Here is a 21,747-nt window from a genome sequence, read left to right as displayed (position 1 = left end):
ATTGTTGTTAGGCCTAATATTATTATTAAGTGCCTTGGTATAACCAGCTTATGGAACATAATCATTTGAAGTTTGAAGTGATTAAATCTGTCGAGTATTTTCTCTTTGACAGTAGATAAATAGGTCTCTTAAAAAATATTTTCAAACCATTTTAAAATCAGATATGCAATCTCAAAAGAAAGGCGTTTCCAAAAGTTATATTTCAGCTGAAAGTATGTAATGGGCCTTTTGAAAGAGCGCATCTGTCTTGAAAGCGTGCATCTTCGCAGACCGTTGTCAATAAATAAACATTGTGTGTTAACACAAAAGTGATAAAAAAAAATACAAAAGGGATAATGTTCATCGTTTCTGAAGGGTCTTTTCAAAGCTGCTTGAGAAGCTTCCGTCATGAAACATGGTGGAGTAAGAAGGACAAGACATCCGACAACTTCGATCTTGTTAATGACTTCCATAATTATATCACAAGAAATAGCCGATTCAACTTTAAATTAACACAAAGAGTAGGTAGTATTGGAAAATCGTTTTATTACATTGCCATAAAACATTGGAATTCCCTTCCTAATGATAAAAAGGAAATAGACAACTTAGCCAATTTTAAGAGGAAATTAAAGGAATACCTAAAACTTGAGAGGCACAGGAGAGAATCAAATGACATGTTATATGATTGACTTTTTTCTTCTTCTGCCTGTTCTGCCGGTTCATTCTTTTTAATTTTGTATGTACTTACGTTTTTGTAGGTGATAGAAATTCAACATATTCATCATCATTTTCCTCCTCTTCTTCCTCCTCCTCCTCCTCCTCCTCTTCTTTTTCTTCTTCTCCTTCTTCTTTTTCTTATTGTACTTAATATTATCATTTCTATCATCGGTTTAATGTTGTTATTATTTTCATCATTATTATCTTTAATAAGTTTCTTGTCTTATCTGTCTGTAAATATTACTGTTTTAACTAATTAATTATGTACATGTATGCCGGGGCCCCCAGTGGAAATAAAATCTCGAGCTTTCACGGGCTATCCTATTGAAGCTGAATTAACTTTGATATGTTATTCTTGTTTATTGTTGTATGTTGGAAGCTTGGCGAATAATTTTTTTTTAAAACAAAAAGGAATCAATCAATAAAATAGTGCAGAACCTTGCAGTATACACAACAATACTTATATCCTACCTGATTTGACGATCAACCATTTCTGATCGATTCCACAATGTTTCTTTCACAATGGAATTGCGTGATCTGGGGGGGGGGGGGCATTTCATGAAAGAATTAGTCGGTGGTTTTCACCGACTAATATCATTTCACCAACAATTTTATTGTCACCGACTATTTTCAAGGCCTCTGATTGGTCAAATTTAGTCAGTGCTGACTAAATTGTCGGTGAAAATGATATTAGTCGGTGCAAACCACCGACTAATTATTTCATGAAACGCCCCCCCCCCCCTCCCCAGAACTCAACTTTATTTTAAGTATGATAGTACATCTTTAAGTTGTAAAGCGCTTAGAGTCATTTATATAAAGCGCTTTATAAAAGCTAAATATTTTTATATCATGGCATGGTTTACCTGATTCTCTCTTGCACTGATCAGCAAACTTCACTTTCTTACATTCTGACAGCGTTGCTTGTCGAAGCTTTCTTTTAGCGCCTGGAAGGTAGTTAAATAAGACATCAAAAAATGTTTATCCTCTGATTCTTTCAAAACTCATCTCAAAACATTTCTTTTCAAGTCTTGATCTTTTTTTCCTGTTTACACGCGCCTTGAGCACTCCACAGAGTGGATTTGGCGCGATATAAGTTACATTATTATTATTATTATTATTATTATTAGAACATCAACTGCACCCTGTTGATATATATGCCTACACCTGCAACACAATTGTTTGGATGGAATATTCTGTTATCTTCTTTTGCGTCATTATGCAATGCATTTAATAATAATAAGTCTGAACTGAGTAAAATAACTGGCTAAGGCTTTCTCAATCTTTACTTACAGAATTTATGCGTCTTCAGTATTGAGGTTTGGGCATGTAATCCGAGAGAGTCATCAGAAGCGACTTTGAGGTGTTCGTGACTCGACGCAACTAAAAGAAAAAAGAGTATAGTATGCAAAACAAGGAATGGTTTTAAGTTCAACAGTGCGAATATTTTCAAGGAATGTAATGTGTGAACGCTCGCCTAAAACATTCTTTCTTTTCATCGCTATCCAAATCGCACTAACTGTTCTCAGTGTGTAAACGAGACTAAAGAAGGGCTCCCACTTAGCCGAGTTGGAGCCTTGAGTTGTGGCGAGCTGGCGCGATCTTATGGCAAGCAGTTTTATCATTAAAACATATTTCTTGATATCAAGAAATAATTTTACGTTGTAATGCAATGGTAATTCTTGATATCAAGAATTTGATTTCGTGATATTAAGAACTGAATTTTTCATATCAAGAAATATGTTTTAATGATAAAACGGCTAGCCATAAGCTTGCACCAGCTCGGCCTGCTTTACGATCCGTTTCGAGGGTTCGACATAAGAGTCGTGTTGAACCGTGAACGGTTTATGACCCGGTCACAAATACCATTACGAACTGCTACGGACGCCGTAAGAACGATTTTCATACCATTTCGTAAGATTCTTTTGAGAAGACCGTACGAAACCAACGGTCTACAAACGCTGATTTCGTACGGCCTTCTTATGAAGGTCTTACGAAATGGTATGAAAATCGTTCTAACGGCGTCCGTAGCACTTCGTAATGGTATTTGTGACCGAGTCTTTAAATGTTTTTAAATGTTGTTTTTTAAATATTTTTTTAACGGATTATCTACCTTAATTATGATAAAGAATAATTGTATTAATAAGTCTAAAGCAAATCCATACAAATCTAAAAACAGCAAACACTACATTAAGATTGTGGCGGCTGGGGAGGGGGGGGGGGGGGTATTTAAACTGACTCACCAGCGAGGGTGGGTGGTTTCTCATTATCTCTCTTTCCGTGCTGCACATTTTGCTCCAGTTCAGGCTCTAATTTTTTGGGGAAAAAAAAGGAATGAAAAATAGAATGAATTTTGTTAGCCTATATAATGGTTAAAACGTTTTATATGATTTCTTTTTGCAGCACGACGTCATATTCACACTAGTGACAATTTTTTAAAAATAAATATATTGGTGCACTTAAACATAGTGTTAACCATGATATTAGAATTCAACAAATCACACTCTAAACGGTATTTTACATAAACACTAGCCTAATATAAACCACAAAGTTCAATTGTATATCCTGCAAAGTTAATTTTGAATGGGGTATGGACAATTTATGCCAGTTTCTGTTTTCTAACGTATCTTTGACATACTCGACGTTGCTTGACATGTATTTTAATGCTGTTTTTAAGCAAATTTTTAAACAGATTGTCAACGTAATTACGATTAAAAATATACGATTACGTAAAAGGAGATCTATATTTGCAAATAGCCGACACTACATTAAGATTGTGGCGGCTAGGGGGGGGGGGGGTGTTTAAACTGACTCACCAGCGAGGGTGGGTGGTTTCTCATTATCTCTCTTTCCGTGCTGCACATTTTGCTCCAGATCAGGCTCTAAATTTAAAGAAAAAATTGAAATAAAGATATAATAATTTTGTTAGCTCATATACAATATGGTTAACACATTTTATATGATTTCTTTTTGCAGCACGACGTCATATTCACCCTGGTGACAAAACCTTTTTATCTTTTTGTACACTTAAACTCACATTTAACCATAACATTGGAATTCAACACATCACACTCTGAACGGTTATTTATAATTATAAACAATAGCCTAATATAAACAACAAAGTTCAATTTTATGCCCAGCAAAGTTAATTTTGTATGTATTTTAAACATATTATCAACGAAGTTATGATTAGGAATATACGATTACGTATATGCAGATCCATACAAATCTAAAAACAGCCAACACTACATTAAGATTGTGGCGGCTGGGGAGGGGGGGGGGGGGGGGTGTATTTAAACTGACTCACCAGCGAGGGTGGGTGCTTTCTCATTATCTCTCTTTCCGTGCTGCACATTTTGCTCCAGATCAGGCTCTAATTTTTTTGGGGAAAAAAAGGAATGAAAAATAGAATGAATTTTGTTAGCCTATATAATGGTTAAAACATTTTATATGATTTCTTTTTGCAGCACGACGTCATATTCACACTAGTGACAATTTTTTTTAAAATAAATATAGTGGTGCACTTAAACATAGTGTTAACCATGATATTAGAATTCAACAAATCACACTCTAAACGGTATTTTATATAAACACTAGCCTAATATAAACCACAAAGTTCAATTGTATATCCTGCAAAGTTAATTTTGAATGGGGTATGGACAATTTATGCCAGTTTCTGTTTTCTAACGTATCTTTGACATACTCGACGTTGCTTGACATGTATTTTAATGCTGTTTTTAAGCAAATTTTTAAACAGATTGTCAACGTAATTACGATTAAAAATATACGATTACGTCAAAGCAGACCCATACAAATCTGAAAACAGCAAACACTACATTAAGATTGTGGCGGCTGGGGAGGGGGGGGGGGGGGTATTTAAACTGACTCACCAGCGAGGGTGGGTGGTTTCTCATTATCTCTCTTTCCGTGCTGCACATTTTGCTCCAGATCAGGCTCTAAATTTAAAGAAAAAATTGAAATAAAGATATAATAATTTTGTTAGCTCATATACAATATGGTTAACACATTTTATATGATTTCTTTTTGCAGCACGACGTCATATTCACCCTAGTGACAAAACCTTTTTATCTTTTTGTACACTTAAACTCACATTTAACCATAACATTGGAATTCAACACAACACACTCTAAACGGTTATTTATAATTATAAACAATAGCCTAATATAAACAACAAAGTTCAATTTTATGCCCAGCAAAGTTAATTTTGTATTTATTTTAAACAGATTATCAACGAAGTTATGATTAGGAATATACGATTACGTATAAGCAGATCCATACAAATCTGAAAACAGCCAACACTACATTAAGATTGTGGCGGCTGGGGAGGGGGGGGGGGTGTATTTAAACTGACTCACCAGCGAGGGTGGGTGGTTTCTCATTATCTCTCTTTCCGTGCTGCACATTTTGCTCCAGATCAGGCTCTAAATTTAAAGAAAAAATTGAAATAAAGATATAATAATTTCGTTAGCTCATATACAATATGGTTAACACATTTTATATGATTTCTTTTTGCAGCACGACGTCATATTCACCCTGGTGACAAAACCTTTTTATCTTTTTGTACACTTAAACTCACATTTAACCATAACATTGGAATTCAACACATCACACTCTAAACGGTTATTTATAATTATAAACAATAGCCTAATATAAACAACAAAGTTCAATTTTATGCCCAGCAAAGTTAATTTTGTATGTATTTTAAACAGATTATCAACGAAGTTATGATTAGGAATATACGATTACGTATAAGCAGATCCATACAAATCTGAAAACAGCCAACACTACATTAAGATTGTGGCGGCTGGGGAGGGGGGGGGGGGGGTATTTAAACTGACTCACCAGCGAGGGTGGGTGGTTTCTCATTATCTCTCTTTCCGTGCTGCACATTTTGCTCCAGATCAGGCTCTAAATTTAAAGAAAAAAATAACGATTTTTGTTTAAACATCAAAACATTTAAACATCAAACCGCGACACAAGTAAGGAACAGCAACGATGACATATAGGTTTGTATATTTATCGTTAACTAACAATCTCCTAATTTGATATCTTGGAAACTTCTTTGAATGGATTTGGGGTTGACAGGCTGTTGCTCCGCGGAAAGTTGTTAAGACCCTAAAATCAGCCCTATTAGTGCAAGCTTTATTCGGGAAAGCATCATGCAATATGAGGGCAATAAAAAAAAAAACTGGGCAAAAGACAACAGCCCCCCCCCCCCTCCTCCGGCAATAATGTGAACCTATTAAACATTCAAATAGTGGTGACTATACATACCGTTGGTGGTAGGTGCTACTTGTTTGTCAGCTTCGTTACTAGCCTTCTTTGAATCAGCACCTGGGTAAGTTAAAGACATTAAATTTCATTTTTATAAAAATCCAGTCTGATTTAATAACCCCAACACTGCCTGGGCATGATTTCTTTCTAAAACATGTCGTTCGGTGCCATTTTAATGGAGATTTCAGAACCCGAATGTCCATATTCTAGAACACAACATAACGATGATCATGTTAAAAAATGAACGTACTGTTCCTTTTTTTCAATTTCCTTTCAAAATAATATTTTTAATTAATAATTTGGTAGACTTTTTCAGCTTCTTCTCCCACCCTTTTGTAGCAAAAGTGTAATATTAATTTCATGAAATTTCATTCTGAAATGTAATTGATATCATAGACCAACACTTTAAGTATTTTATTGTACTTGCAAATAGGGGACACTACATTAAAGTTAATTTTTATATCACAAATAGGACATACGTTTACATATTCATAATTCCTGTAAAAGTCTACAGAATCAGATGTTGGCTACAAAAGGGACAGAGTATCTTTAAGAGGTGTGGATAAAATTACTTAAGTTATGACAATATTATATTTAAAAAAAAATAAATCATAAATTACCAGCGTGGATGGGCGATTCTCCGGTATCCCTCTTTCTGTGCACATCCGGCTTCAAGCGAGGCACTACGTTTGAGAAAAATAAGCAAAGAAAACACTTTTTATGATCCGACTTTTGTTATTCTTACTTAATTATCAAACGCGACACAAATAAAGAACAGTAAATGGGGCAATAAAACGGTGTATATTTATCATTAAACTTCAAATTTCCAAATTGTATATATTTTTTTTTTGTAATACATTTTTATCAATCTCGCAAGTGCTACACTATTTTGGAAACGGGAAGAGATTTCTTAATTATTTATTTGAGACACTAATGAAGAAAAGTAAACGGGAACCAATTCACGGTGTAAATGCATGAAATGCTTTTCAAGTAATATCCCCACCCCCCCCCCCGCAAAATATTTTGCAGATTTAACTTTATGCCTGTATGTTTTTATATATAATTTATATTTTTATTACATATCTTCTCTTCGTCAAAATATTTTTTACCATACTTCATGACGTCTTTCGTGGTGGTTGATTATTTATGGCCTCTTATTGGCCAGTTATTCTTCATGTGAGGTTATCTCTACTTTCTCTCTCTACTTTTAATGCATTCATAATAAACTACATTAGAAGAATATTTCTCAAATCTTAATAATGTTACCAGTCCCCATAAAAAAGACAAGAATATTATTCTTTTAAATTAGACGATTATTCTCAAAACCAGTTAAATGAGCCCATCTTTACTTCTTCAATTAGCCACTTTGATTTCATATTCCAGTGAAATACCTTGATTAGGAACCTTTTTGGAAATCTAAATAATTTAAAAAGAAATGGACAAACCCTATAGATCCGTACTGTATTGTTTGATATGTTAAATGATTTTGTTTCAACTTAAGATTAAAGAAGTACCTCCACTGACAAGAGGACTGTCGTTATTTTTCTTTTGTCGTCTCCCGGGTCGTTTTCTCCTCTTGGGAATTTTCTTGTGTATAGATCCCCGTATAGATTGACGCACGTTTGATTGGCCCTGTTTGGAGTTAAGGAGAGGCAGTCCCTCGTCCACGGGAACGTTAATTCGCATGAACGTGAGAGCATCTTCGGTCTTCTGTTTAAGCTCTTCAAGGACTTCCTCGTCCTTACAGAGGAAGGTAAAGCTGCTCAGCAGTTGCAGCTTTTCCCTGCACATGACTGCAGCTGCTTGCAGCTTCGATTTCCTCGTTGGCAGAGGAATGTAATTAGGAGTGTCCCCTTCATCACCTACTTCCTCGATATCAAGTAAAGGTTCATTGGCATCGGTTTTGTAGACAAAGCTGTCTACATCATCATCCAATGTGAAATAGGGTGACTGGCGATATTTATCGGGCAAACTCTCCCATGCATACCCATCAACATGAGTGATTATGGCAAACATATGTTTGCATGGGAGATTCGCCCTTTGCCAGTCCCGACACTCACAGTGCGCCATTCCGCCGGAAGAAAGTGACACCCTGTATGGTCTGTGACCTCCACAGGTTTCACTTTTGACCTGCACAAAAAAATACAAACCATGTCAAGTCAAATAAACCAGAGATAAGTATTTGTTAAATTAATGTATAACATTAATAACACGAGTTACCTTATTGTTTCCATTTTAATTGGGTCAATGTTCAAAAATTTCGTTACAAAGCGGTCTAATATACCACTAAAAGGAGTTTATATTACGAGCAACAACAACAATACCGCTTAAAATTATAAAGTAACAAATAAGAACTATGCCAATGCAAAATAGGAGTACGCATAATATGCATTCCAGAAGAGTGAGAAAAAATGATTTGCTAATTTTTTAGTCGTACATGAAAAATGTCATCTTCAACTAGCTGAATATCCTTTCTCTCGAGCACTTCTGCCTTTTCTATTCTAGCCATGCAATGTTGAACGAAGGCAGGAGGCCTGTTCCACAAGAATGGCGGAATGCCATCGTTGTATGAGCGTCCATAGGCCGCGTCCGCCTTCACGTTGGCCATGATGTACCTGATTGTATGACAAACACCACACCAAAAAACAAAATTAACATTATTATTTACTGGTATATATATTTGGTTACCTATCCTAGAGGATTGATAAAACAAATTACGAACGCATTACGTTTGCCGAATCTTATGTTGCATACAACATGTCGAAAGTAATCACGGATCAGAGATAAATTTAGGCAATAGGTTGTCAAATATCATTTTGCGTATAATTATGATGAGTATTTGCTGTTAGAGTGAGCTGGTAACATTTAACACACATCTAATATATATTTATAAGTTAAAACTTCAAGGCCATAAAAGCTACTGGCCGGGTACAGTTACCTCATTTTGATCAATTGTCAATAACACTGGGTTTCACGAAACTGTCAATCTTTTTACTTTTATATCAGTGAAGACATATTTATACGAACATGTCTATTGCACGGGTTCTACCCTTTTATTAAAGATAGCGATATATGAGTATGAAGCATCATATTTCAACAGTTCGCTTTCATATCTATGCATTATGTTACCAGTTCCGTTTGAACGAAATAGCCCTGAATTTGAAAAGACTATAGGGAAGAGTATAATGAAGCATATTATAAGTTTTTACAAAATTATTCCCCATCTACATTCAGTTTACTTCGTGGCCAACCCCACCCGGGCTACCTGACCCCACAAACATTAACCTACCGTCTCATTGCACTTGGTATAAAGTCGATGATAAGAGCTGCTGTCATGCCAGACAATGAGAAGTCTCCTTTTGCGTTCAAGAACTTCTCCTTGAATACTCTGTTTTGTCTTTCTAGTCCGTTGTTAGTGAAGGCTGGAAGACCGTCTGTTCGGTATGACCAGGACCAGCGCTAATAATAACAGGGACAAAAATTGTGGGTATATCACGCTAAATTCAAATTAACTTTAAGCATCCCAGTATAAGCATCAATTATAATTAAAATAAAAATACCAAGAACTGTTGGGAACAAAATGAGGTAGAATGGCACAGTTCAGCAGATACAAGAATAAATAGTTTTCCTAATAATGTTTGCATAGTCTACCTCTACGTGTGGAAGCCATGTTGTGTCAAACCAACGCCGTAGTTTGGGGTTCTCCGTCCAGGGAGTTGAGCTTTTCAGTTTCGTAACTGCTTTGTCCAGATCCTCACGAGATAGTACGTGTGCGCAGTTTCGCAGGAGAGACAAGACATTCTCCTCTGCTGATCCTACTCCGTTGTCCTTCTTCCGTATCCATCGAACCCAGGCTTGTTCCCGGTGGAAATCGCACAGGAAAACTTTCGCGGCTGAGGAAGAGAGATTCAGATGATAATATCTCAATTATAAGACAAAGTCCACCCAATTAAAGCATTACCATACCAATGTACAACATGCAAGGTAAACACGTGCATGTTATCATATTTATAATTATTACGATACACTGGAAACTGTATCACTTTAAGCCCATTGATTTGTACATGATTGTGATGACAAGCTGATAATGGACACCATACAAACAGTTTTACATCTCACCGCCTCCGAGTTTTGTGAAACAAAAACGATTTTGTTAACCATATTTCAGACTCCATATAAGAAGACGTACTCTTAAAGTCATTGGAAGCAGCATTATCGTGATTATATTAAATACAATGATACTGTTATGTTACAAAATTTACTTCAAGTTTGAAGGCGAGGGCAGCCTAATATCAATCTAAGTATCCAGACTTAATTATTTTCCATTTTTTCATCCTGCTGTACATTTCTATTAAGTTCATTAATAAAATTCTCTCAGAGGCTCAACTTACTGGTACATTGTTTTAACTTATCCGATTTCAAACAAGTGTCTACAAACATAAATTTACTCTTTGATAAATCTATAAAGCAAGGCTTGAATTGTAAGTAAAAATATGTTTATTTCGGGTCTACAAATAAACAACCTTATGATAATTACTGTTGGATAAAGATCCCAGTTTCATAAAGCAGCAACATTACATCTGAATGAAAATAATACCAATACTCACCAGGAAACACTTCCTCTATCGCATAGATTTCCCTCTCTGAGAAATCGGTCATGAAGGCTGAAGGCTCCCATTTAAGTTGATCTTCTGCCATCCATTCGCTGATCATCTTCAGACCTTTCACGATGACTTCACGTGTTTCTGATTGCACGACAAACTGTGCAACTACACTATACCCCACGTTTGTTTTGACTGCGACGAAGAACAGCGGGAGTGCGTAGTGAGATGTTTTGTAGGTGGCATCTAAAAATGTCATTTCATTGCCATATCTGCAATAGCAATATTGTGCATGACAAATTATTTTTGAACCGGTCGTCGTCTATGTTCTAATTTTAAAATTTCATAATGTGCCCCCAATTAATTTTATTTCAATTAATTTACAAAACATTTCACACTTAGTACAATATGTTTGCGTCCATCATATACCCATTGTAATATTCAGATAACAGGGTTCTCCTGCTGATAATGGTCTTTGGCCAGGAGATAGGAGAGAGAGGAGATAGATGAAAGAGATAACAGTGGTCGAGTAAGTAATGATTATATCAGTCATTTGTAACTGCAGTAAGTCCTTTAAAATAGATGCAAATCAATTGATCAATGTAAATGTAACAAAGAGTAGAAAAAAGAGTAGACTTTACGATGTTCATTGTACTAAGCAAGAAGCATGTAGAATCAAACAAGTTTAATCCAAACCTAGAGAGAAGATGCCTCTGAAATTTTGTCTGGTGGCAAAAGAAGAACTCATCAGGGGACGAGGATGAAGGCAGGACTTCGTCGTCTTCGATTACAAAGCTTCCCTCTTGTGGTGGCTTTGTCGGCAGTTGGATGAAAAATCTGTCTTCTGGATTTTGAAATTGCCATTCTTCCACCTGCTTCTGAAGGTTGTCTTGATCTACCTTTGAATATCTAAATCAGAGTGAGGAAGGCAGTTACCACAAGATGAAGGGAATATATAAATCCATATACCTCGTCATTGAGAATTAATGAAAATGTCAGTTCTTTCAAACTATCTATAAGAAAAAAGAGAGTCAGACTGAACATTGATGGATTTATTTGTGCTAACAATTTCGCTCCGACGACCGCAATAGAAAATTGCACTCCCTGGATAAGACTGGCGTCGATGATTATTGTACCATCCACTCTTGCACACCAGCACTATCAATGAAGCAGTGGTAACAAACAGAAAGTATTCGAATAACAAGTGGAAAGAAAGTAAAGAAAGTATAAACAAATTGCTCAATGGCCCATTTTTTTTGTGTTCAAGTACTCAAGTGTGTAGCCCGTTTTTTCCTTTAAAGTTACCCTTTTCCATCTGATCAAACATCCCTTTTTATTTATTACAAGCGCCCTTTTCGTTAATGCAATTTGTCCTTTTTCAGTTTGTTTTAAAGTTCCTCTTGTTATTTCTGATAACTGCTTGTTTTCTTCTTAGAAGTGCCCCTTTTCCATTGTTTTATGTGCCCCTTTTCTATATTTTTATTTTCATATCTGCTTTCAATTATGTGACCTTATGCCGTTCATATAATCTCTCTCTCTCTCTCATTAATATACGACACTCCCATCACAACGCTTTGCTTTCCGCCCTTTTCAAAGCGATTTTGCTCTTCCATGAGACCCCCTTCCCTCCCGGCTCCCCCCGCCAACAAATTAATAAATAAATAAAGTACAAAAATAAATAAATAAAGACTATCTATAATTTCTCGTTTAATCTATCAATCTATGTAGACACGGTCTTTTCCAAAATTGCATAAAAGCTGGCTTCTGTTTAATTGCTCTGTTTGGAGTGTCCTCTTTTACCAGTATCACACTCGCAATATATCGTAAACAGGGGAACGATAAGTCGGCGAAGGAGTAAAGAAAATGAAATTATCGTCACAGCTTTGCAAAATTGGCTATTTCGCCGTCAAAACCACCTGATAAACACAAGTCCGTTAAAATTAAATTTTTACAAAATCGTCCAAATATATATTTCATTCCGTTGATTCAGAGCGATATATGAAATTTACAAAAAAATCTTCCTCAAAATTAATATACAATTACTCATTAAATTTGTTACCATGAGCATGCAATATCCTGCACATAACAGACAGACGACTATGAGGCTGTTCACACCGCAATGAGATAGCAAGGTCTATCGTAGCACCCCCTTTTTTCTAGCGCGGTCTAGCGCGCGCTATCTCTGCCGGTGTGAACAGCCTCAGAGATCTGATGGAAGGAGGTCAACTCTTCAACATACTCATAAAAGGGCCGGAATGGAAACGATTAAACAGTAAACAAAATAAAACATTTTAATATCCACTTTTTACAATTATTTTAAACATGGATCCTGGCTTACCTCATGCTCATCTTAGCTGAGTAGATGTGCTGTGCAATGCATTCGTCACTTGGGAAATACCCTGTATCCCAGGTTGAAGGCCTATTACTTGGGTCGGGAAACAATTCGTTTTCGACGAAAATCCGTAAATGTCTCCTCATCTCACCCACTCTACCAACGCCGAGACCCACCAACTGATTGATCTTTGCAGAAACGTCCTTACTCAGTGGTCTGAGAAGCCCTGTCAGCTATTTTGTGAAAACGATAATAATAAAATCTAGTTTGAAATTCGTATTTCCTATAAATTTAGTTTTTACAGCAAAAGGCATTCTAAAGTATCGTTCTTTATAGGTAGTTAAATTATCGAGGGCAAAATCTAAGATATTACTTGCTTAGTTACTGAAATGACATTCATAGAACAGTAAAATTCCTTTATTTTGTATTACATATAAAATATAATTCGATCGAAGTATTACACTATATTGACCGAATTCAACTTGTAGTCTTTATTTATTTTCTACCAAAAAAAGAGAACAAAGAAATGAAACCTTTCCCTTTCATAATTAAATAATAATAATAATAATAACGTTTTATTTACCCAGGTAGCCACTTCATTTATGAAACTGCTCTTCCTGCATAACGTAATATGTATTACTATTACTACCCTTCTCCAATCTAATATGCTGAGCACAGAGCTAGAAGGCAGAAGGTCCCACTGTTATAAGTATTTGGTATGACTCGGCCGGGGTTCGAACCCACGACCTTCCGGGCATGAGGCGGGCGCTCTAACCACTGAGCCACCATGCTGATTATGCTTTGACTACATTTCGCCTGCGATGAATTTACGGGGCCCGAATCCCGCCCGTATCCCCATTTCCGTGCGGCCTCCGTGGGGAGGCAGGAGGCGGTCGTGAGATTTTCGTACGGATTCACGGGCTCCGCGACGACTACGATTTTGTTTAGCGGGGGAGTTAAAGTAACCACACGAAGGATCCACATTACTTCCAAATTCAGAAACACCGATTCCTTCCCCGACTTAGTAACCGGAGATGTTTCACTGAAGGGTAGTGAATACGTTCGAGACCTGGGTGTTTTAATCGACAAAAATCTTACATTTCAACAGCACATTAAAAACGTGTGTAAATCGGCATCTTTTGGAATCTTCAAAATCGGGAAAATTAGGAAACTATTTGACCGGCCCACAATTGCAAAATTAACCCATGCATTTGTATCCTCCCACCTTGATTATTGTCATTCAATTTTTTCTGGTCTTCCGCATTCGTCCCTACTTCCACTTCAAAGAATTCAGAATACTGCTGCAAGGCTTGTTACTCTCTCGAGAAAGTTTGAGCACATAACCCCAATATTGCGTTCTCTTCATTGGCTTCCCATACACCATCGTATAACATTTAAAGTTCTTCTTCTTACATACAAAATTCTCCATGACCAAGCCCCTAAATATCTTTCAGATTTGATTTCCTTACGTTCTTCTAGTTCTTTAAGACCTCTTCGATCATCATCAACCTTGCAGTTAACCCTCGGACCTCGTACCGTTACAAAATATGGCGATCGAGCTTTCTCAGTAAATGCCCCTATCCTTTGGAATAAATTACCAGAGCACTTTCATAATATTCATTCTCTTGACCAATTCAAGTCCTTGCTGAAAACGCATCTTTTTAATTCATAAATGATATTCTGCAGTTGTGAGTCGGTCAAAGGAGGTGCACACCGTCTTTTTTTTTTTGTTCGATCTTATGTTTGATCCTATGTTTGACCTCTTGTATGTATGTTTGATCTCACTCTTATCTTATTTTTTATTATTATATATGCATGATTCATTGAATAAAGAACAGATGTATAAGTTGCGTGTTTATTATAAGTTTTGGTAAATAATTGTTTAGTCAGAATATGGTGCGCTTAGAGACACCAGTATTAAGCGCCTTATAAATATTGTGTATTATTATTATTATTGTTTTGAATTCATGCAAAACTCATATCATTGCGAAGGGGGAAGCCTTGCCGATCAAATACAACAACTCTTCTCTTCAAAAAAAAATTTCAGTGAACATGGGGGCTACAGACGCCGAAAAATCAGCACAGAGGCTGCACGGAGGCTACGGGCTACGATGTTTGTGTTTACATTATCTACGAGCATCGTGCCATTTCTTGTATTGGCCCTCGGGGGCAGAACGGGACACATCCGCACAGAGGCTGCTCGGAGATTGCACGGAAATTTTGCAATTTCAATGCAGTAGCCGTGCAGCCTCCGTAGCCTCCGCACGGAAATCGTACGGAGCCCGTGCAGCTTCCGTGCAGAGGTTGCGCGGAGAAGGCGCGGTGACCGTGCAGCCGCCGTGCCGTGCCGTTTTAAGCGTTTTTTTTGTCTCCATGTTTACCCCAAAATTCGTGCGTTTGCTGCATGATCAGCGCGAGTCCTCCGCGCGATGACCGTGCGGGGATCGTGCAATGATACCTACGACATGACATGTCTACAGACCACGGGCTTTCGATTTTTCACATTTGTAGAACTTTCTGCGATACAAAATCGTAGAGCCGGCGGAGCCCCACGGAGCCCGTGAATCCGTACGAAAATCTCACGGCCGCCTCCTGCTTCCGTACAGAGGCCGCACGGAAAAGGGGATACGGACAGGATACGGGCTCCGTAGAGTAATTGGAGGCAAAATGTAATAATAATAATAATAATAGTTCATATTTATAAAGCGCCTGATACTGTGTTTCTAGGCGCAGCACATTATTACCCCGGTCATAAGTAAAAGAAATGATGAAATAAACCTTTTCAGATTTAGCTAAAAAATGTAAACTGAAATAGTTAAATTACCTTTCCCAGCTTGTGGACTGATCGATGCTTCTCTTCTTCAGGAAACTTTATGTAAACCCTTGTTTCCTTCTGAAGTTCCTGCTGTTTATCGAGACAGGCATGAATGCTTTTGCTTATTAATTTTCTCTCGTAGTCTGTGTTTCTCTCCATCTGTAACACAAACAGTGTATAAATTGATTTTGTTTATAAAAACAACAACCGCGAACAATTCCAACATCATGAAAGATTAACGAAAACAAGTTTACGCTTCGTACATCTGTAAAAGTAAATGAAAGTGGCAAGACAAACAAACATTATAATAGTCATCTGTTATGATTTATAATATATGCACATTTTGGACTACAACTGGTATGAATGATTTAAACATACCTTGAATCCTGTACACAAAACCACCTCTTTGATAATCAGCTTCGCAGAGCAACCTTTTTTACGAGACGGTTGACGCTTCTTGTAAGCCCTCTTCATTGGCACGGGGTGATCCTCCTAAAACATGTGAACCAAACATTATATAAATATACTCATTTAAAATCCCTATGTATTACCTCTATGGAAAGGCAGAGGAACTTTTTTACGAATCTGTAACAATCTGCCCCTGAGTTAAGTATAATATACCAGGAACGGTTCATTATTCAGTGAAGAGTGTTGTAATAGGCAGCCTAATCTAGTGCACCATTAAGGAGTGGCCGTGTCGAAGGAAAAGGGGACAGCTAAGATAATGAGTGGAAATTTGATTTCAATCAAATATTGGAATTAATTTTCCATTTGAAAAAAGTTAACTCTTTCAAAAATAGAAAATGGTTTCAATCTATATCTAAACAAAAATTAAAGGAACTAATGACTGGAAGTATTTTTAATAGAATAAATCAATGAATAAAGGTAAAAGGATAATAAATTACAGATATTGCTGTTTATTGTAGATTTAATTTTCCTTCTGGATAACAATAACAAATTTCTGTTCGTTTATTTAAACATTTAAACAGCTTACACCCAGTAAATAATAAGATAAGATTGATTGATCGATCTCTAATTGAAAACAAGTCTGAACTATCATGGAACCCGCGGGACTTGAACCTGCATCTACTGCTTGCCAGGCAGCGACTCTACCACCGGGCCATCACTGGTCCATGGCACAGTCAAGATGAACTTGAAACAAATACCCAATCTCTCCTGATTCCTTCTGACTTATTATTATTGATTAGTCCGCCATAGGACAATAACTTTTATAAATGTAAGGAAGCATTACATTTATGAACAATTTCTGTTCTATCTGAGAAGTTTGTAGTTGAAATTAACAATTTCGCAAACAGTGCAATTGGGGGCTCCGACACAATAGGCTACTTAAATGATAACTTTATCTTGACGTTACACACTACAACACAGTCATGAAAATCAAAAGTTGCTAATTTATATTACTCGGGATTTTCTTTTCGATAGAACCACCCACCCTCACTATATAAAAGCCTCATTTTGTTTTGTCTCTACATTTAATACTACTTGAAAAAGGAGATATGTAACTTAAATTAACAAGGAGGTATGAAATAAACATGAATAAACACGAGTAAGATTTCAAGTTTTATAAGAAATTAATTTCTGGAGAAGTGACGCATTTAGTCTGTTAAATTGCTTTCGTTTGGTAATTGATTGCTTTCGTGAAAAGTGGAAAGAGTGGAAAATCAAACCATGAATCTTTTTTCCTTTTCCATTGTTTCCCTCTGAATGCGAGCACCATGCCTCTCGGGGCCAAACATGCACACATAAGTGTCTGTGCGGACAGTAATAAACGGATGAATGTTGCCATAGATAACACCAGTTGCATCTGTAAAGCGGATTTCTCTGGGTTTCATCATCACTGCAAAAAAAAAAAAAACAACATTTGTATGGTTTTCAAATCGACTTGACATGAAGCAGAGACGACACTCCGGGGGATGGGACAGGGGGAACATTGCACCATTTTTTAAGTACCCCCAAAGTGCCTCTTTTTACATAGGAAATTGTTCCTTTAAATTTGTAAAAAGTGACTCTTTTTACTTTAACAAGTGCCCCTATCACTTTTTCAAAAATGCCCCTTCCCTCTTTTAACTCTGATAAGAGCCCCCTTTTTCTTAGATGAGCCCTTTTTCCTTCGAAAAGTTCGTTTTCTTGCTTTGCAATAAGTTTGCATTTTCCATTCTCATAAATGTCCTTTCAATCTCTAGGTGACCCTTTTCAGATAAGATAAGTGCCCCCTCCACCTCTAATAGTTGCCCTTTTTGAATCTCAGAGGTGCCGTGTATAGTTTGACAAGTGGCCCTTTTCCTTTGTTAGAAGTGTCCCTATAGGTCCCTTCCCCTTTTCATAAATATCCCCTTTTTTACAGCTCAGATGGGGGATCTTTTTTATTTTTATTATTTAACTATTCCTTTGATAAGTGGCCCCATTACAACAATTATTTGTCTTCTTGTCATAAATGCCCCCTTTCATTCTCGTAAGTGACAAATTTCATCTCTGGTAAATGACCCCTTTTCCCCTCTGATAATATTATTGCCCCTATTTAAATCCGAGAAATGCTCGTTTTACTTTTATACAAGTGCCTCTTCCCCTCCTGATAAGTGCTCTTTTCATCTCTGATGAGTGCCCCTTTTATCATTTTGACACGTACCCTTCGTCTAGTAAATGCTCATGTTTTTTCCTTATAAGTGCTCCTTCTCCTTCTTATAAGTACATACCCCTTTTCATTTCTGATAAGTTCCCTGTTTGTTTTAACATGTGCCTCCTTTTCTTTCAATTAAGGCTACTTCCCCCTTCTCTTAAAAGTTCCCTTTTACCTGCAATAAATGCCCCTATCAAAATCTAATTAGTGCTCTTTTAACAAAAAATGCACATGTTCCTTTATTACAAGTGCCCCCTTTTCATTCTCAAAAGTGCTTTTCTTCGTCCCTGGTGAGTGCCTCTTTTAAGGTGTAATAGGTGCCCCATTTTCACCTTTGATAACTACTTAACGCTACTTAATTACTATAACGCTTAAGTAATACCTCGTATGATGTATAAAGAAAAACAAAATATTGAAAACATCCCTGGTAACGTAATCACAATATATTGGTATATACCAATGTCTAAAACAAACAAAAAACATTATATTTTCGCTTTTAAATTTCCCTTTGTAGGTACCCTTTTTTCTCTACATAAAATGCCCTTTTTTATTGGTGCCCCCCCCCCCCGACTCTGGAAGTTGCTCCGTCGACGACGAAGATCAACATTCTAGCAAGAATGTGGAGGCTGAAATGAATTCAGACAAATGTAGAATTATTATCTTTCCCTGTCTTATTACCTTTACTTTTCTATAATTTTCGCTTTCTACCTTTCCTCCATATCGCTTTATGCTTCTTTCATCTCTTATGATATTCTTTATTTTATATCATTCTATCACTCTTACTTTCTGTCTTTCTCATGTTAGACTTATTTTTCCTTCTCTCGTTTTCTTTCCTTATGTGCGTCATTGTTTTCCTGTTTTCACTTCTCATGTTATTCATTATTTTTCCTTTTCTCATTTTCTATGTATCTTGTGTGTTTTTTTATTCGTTGTTTTTTCCATCCATCATTTTCTCTTCTGTGTTTAAATTTTCTATTTCTCATATTTTCCTCTTCTTTCTTTTCCTTATGGAATTCATTGTTTCTTTCTTCTATCACCGTCTCTTATGATCTTCTTTTTTTTTATAATTCTATCACCATATTAGTATTTCTTTCCGCATGTTTTTCTTCGTTTCTTCCTTCTATCATCTTCTCTTATCTTAGCTTCGTTTCTACTTATAATCACATTTTCTCGTGGTATTCTTAGTTTTTATCATTCGTTTCTTCCTTGTACCACCTTCTCATATGTTATTGTTTGTTCTCTATCTTTCCTTACATTACTCAACGGTCCATGAAGTGAATGAGAACGGGGTCCCGCTTCGACAAGCATCGGGCTATATTTAGGTAAATAACATTCGGGGAAAAGACAGTCTCCGTAACGTTATTAAAACGGGACCCGTGCCCGGACCCGTGCACCCATAAGTGAAATTAAGAAAAGGAAAGAGGAGAAATAAAAGAAGGAAAAGACGAGGTATGTGTAGAAACATACCTTTCATAGAGCTACTATCACTCTAAAAATTTTCGGGCAAACAATTACTAAATTTTTACCCAACATAAGGGCGATTATGTGTCCAACCAACTTTAGGGCAAATTAAAGATTTTGCTTGATTTACCCAGTGTTTGATAAAAAGAAAATACCCAACAAAAGAAACAAACACACATTTACCCAATCGGAAATTCACCCAATCTTACTAAAATGTGTAGCGTATTAACCACTATAGTTGGGCAAATGAGTTGGATAAATATCATGTATAAAAGGACTTTCATTTATGTCGCGGCGGGACTCAAACCGCGGACCTTTGTGATCCACAGTCCTGTGATATATCCACTCGACCACGACACCTCTAAGAACAGAACCCTATTTACCCTTACGTTTACCCAGAAACATCTGCCTGACTAATTTTTAACACCTAATAATTGGGTAACTAAACATGTAGTAAATGGTCGGGAGAAAATAACTCAATTGTTGGACAAAAATGACCCAACTTTAATTTACCCAATAACATCACCCAATTATTCATCGGTAACTTCATGGTTGGTAGGAAATAACCCAATTAATGAACAACATTTGCCCAATATCGATTTTTTTTTTTTAAACCTTTCATTAGGTAACTTCATATAGTAAATGGTTGGGAGAATATAATCCAATGAACACAATTTAACCATATTCGATTTACCCAGTGGCATTTGCCCAACTTTTTGTTTACAGTGTACTACTTTCGTATTTGATTGTGTTCGAATTGTTCTAGAATGAGATCGAAACCTTTAGTTTTGGAGATTATGTTCGAGTAATTTCCATTGCGTTAATTCCAAACTGTCAAAAAGACGACTGCTTCATCGGGAAACATCAAAAATTAATCTCCCGATTGCCAGTCCGCCCGCCCTTGTCTGATAACTGCAATCATCCCCCACTCCTCAGATCATATAATGGGAAATTTGCTTGAGGTGAATATCATGTGTATTTATATTAACATCTAAATCTCTATATAAAGATAATTTTTTGAAACTTACGACCATCCTGTTGACGAGCCTGATTACTATTGTAGTCGCTAAGACGGATGAAATTTACACCGGACTGAATTTCAAAATTCTTCTTCACCTGCAGTGCTTGGTCTGAGGTAGAAACCCATCCCCGGTAATTATTGTCATCACCTGGGCATTTGCTTAGTCCCTCAATGTCAAAGCCCATGCCTGACATGGCAACGGATGAACCTCTATAAACTCAGAGGGAATATGATGAGTTGTGACAGAGTTTTTTACGCCAAGATAAACTCGTATCCTGATGATCTGCTATCCATGACGACTCTCTCATGAACTACATCTACTATCCCCAAGTCAACCACGTGCAGATATCATGGTTCAAGCTTTTTAAAGTCACATTACGCGTTATATTATTTAGAACTAACTAGATGCTTGTGCCAAAAAAAATTGCAAAATAATTCACGGCGAGATCATTAGTGTTGAATTCAGAGTATACTAACCGCCTCTGAAATGCATGAAATGAAATATTTGAGATCAATTGGAGAGTCTTCTGATATGAATACCATATTATAGGCAATCATTAATTTGGATTAACCTCAACAAAATCCGCGATAATTAAAGTTTGTATACATCACGGTCATAATTATGATATAATTATTAAACATAAATGTCTAATTGATGTTCATGATCAATTTAAAACGTAATAGCATGTTGCGTAATAGGCTTCAGTGCTTCACGGTAGATCCGAACACTTTGCATATGACCCAAGTAAAATCTTTTTCTATATCTGCTTGGACTAGAAAGTAGGTCCAGGTTGTTAAGTCGGTAACCTTATTGAAACCACTTGATTGGCAAGATAAGGTGTCAATCAATATTCGTCCTATGCAAAATATAAGTGATACATCTATTAACTT

At 36.5% G+C, this 21,747-nt stretch overlaps 1 protein-coding gene across 1 annotated transcript; it reads right to left on the bottom strand.

Moving 5' to 3' along the window:
• Window positions 1-1,978: 1,978 nt before the first annotated feature.
• LOC105440834 lies at window positions 1,979-16,369 on the bottom strand. The gene is made up of 18 exons (XM_030999229.1): window positions 16,115-16,369; window positions 15,746-15,895; window positions 12,928-13,154; window positions 11,286-11,498; window positions 10,596-10,861; window positions 9,640-9,881; window positions 9,278-9,447; window positions 8,426-8,603; window positions 7,503-8,118; window positions 6,609-6,671; window positions 5,989-6,048; window positions 5,557-5,622; window positions 5,070-5,135; window positions 4,584-4,649; window positions 4,001-4,066; window positions 3,510-3,575; window positions 2,937-3,002; window positions 1,979-2,076 (listed from the first exon to the last, which is right to left on the bottom strand). The coding sequence occupies exons 1-18, from the start codon at window positions 16,208-16,210 to the stop codon at window positions 1,979-1,981; spliced, it is 2,775 nt and encodes a 924-aa protein (XP_030855089.1). The 5' UTR covers window positions 16,211-16,369.
• Between the last annotated feature and the right edge of the window lie 5,378 nt (window positions 16,370-21,747).

The sequence above is a fragment of the Strongylocentrotus purpuratus genome, unplaced genomic scaffold, assembly GCF_000002235.5.
Source record: "Strongylocentrotus purpuratus isolate Spur 01 unplaced genomic scaffold, Spur_5.0 spur5_scaffold_5, whole genome shotgun sequence".
NCBI lineage: Eukaryota > Metazoa > Echinodermata > Echinoidea > Camarodonta > Strongylocentrotidae > Strongylocentrotus > Strongylocentrotus purpuratus.
The sequence above is the reverse complement of the archived record's forward strand: the minus strand, read 5'-3'. Positions and strand labels throughout refer to the sequence as shown.

Bases quoted from the DNA above. Each gene is read 5' to 3' on its own strand.
- LOC105440834 (XM_030999229.1), bottom strand. From the start codon at position 16,210: ATGAAGAGGGCTTACAAGAAGCGTCAACCGTCTCGTAAAAAAGGTTGC. The intron at 11,499-12,927 runs GTAAGCCAGGAT...ACTCTGATTTAG, and splicing joins TCAGCTAAGATGAGCATGAG to ATATTCAAAGGTAGATCAAG. The intron at 3,003-3,509 runs GTGAGTCAGTTT...CCAAAAAATTAG, and splicing joins GAAACCACCCACCCTCGCTG to AGCCTGAACTGGAGCAAAAT.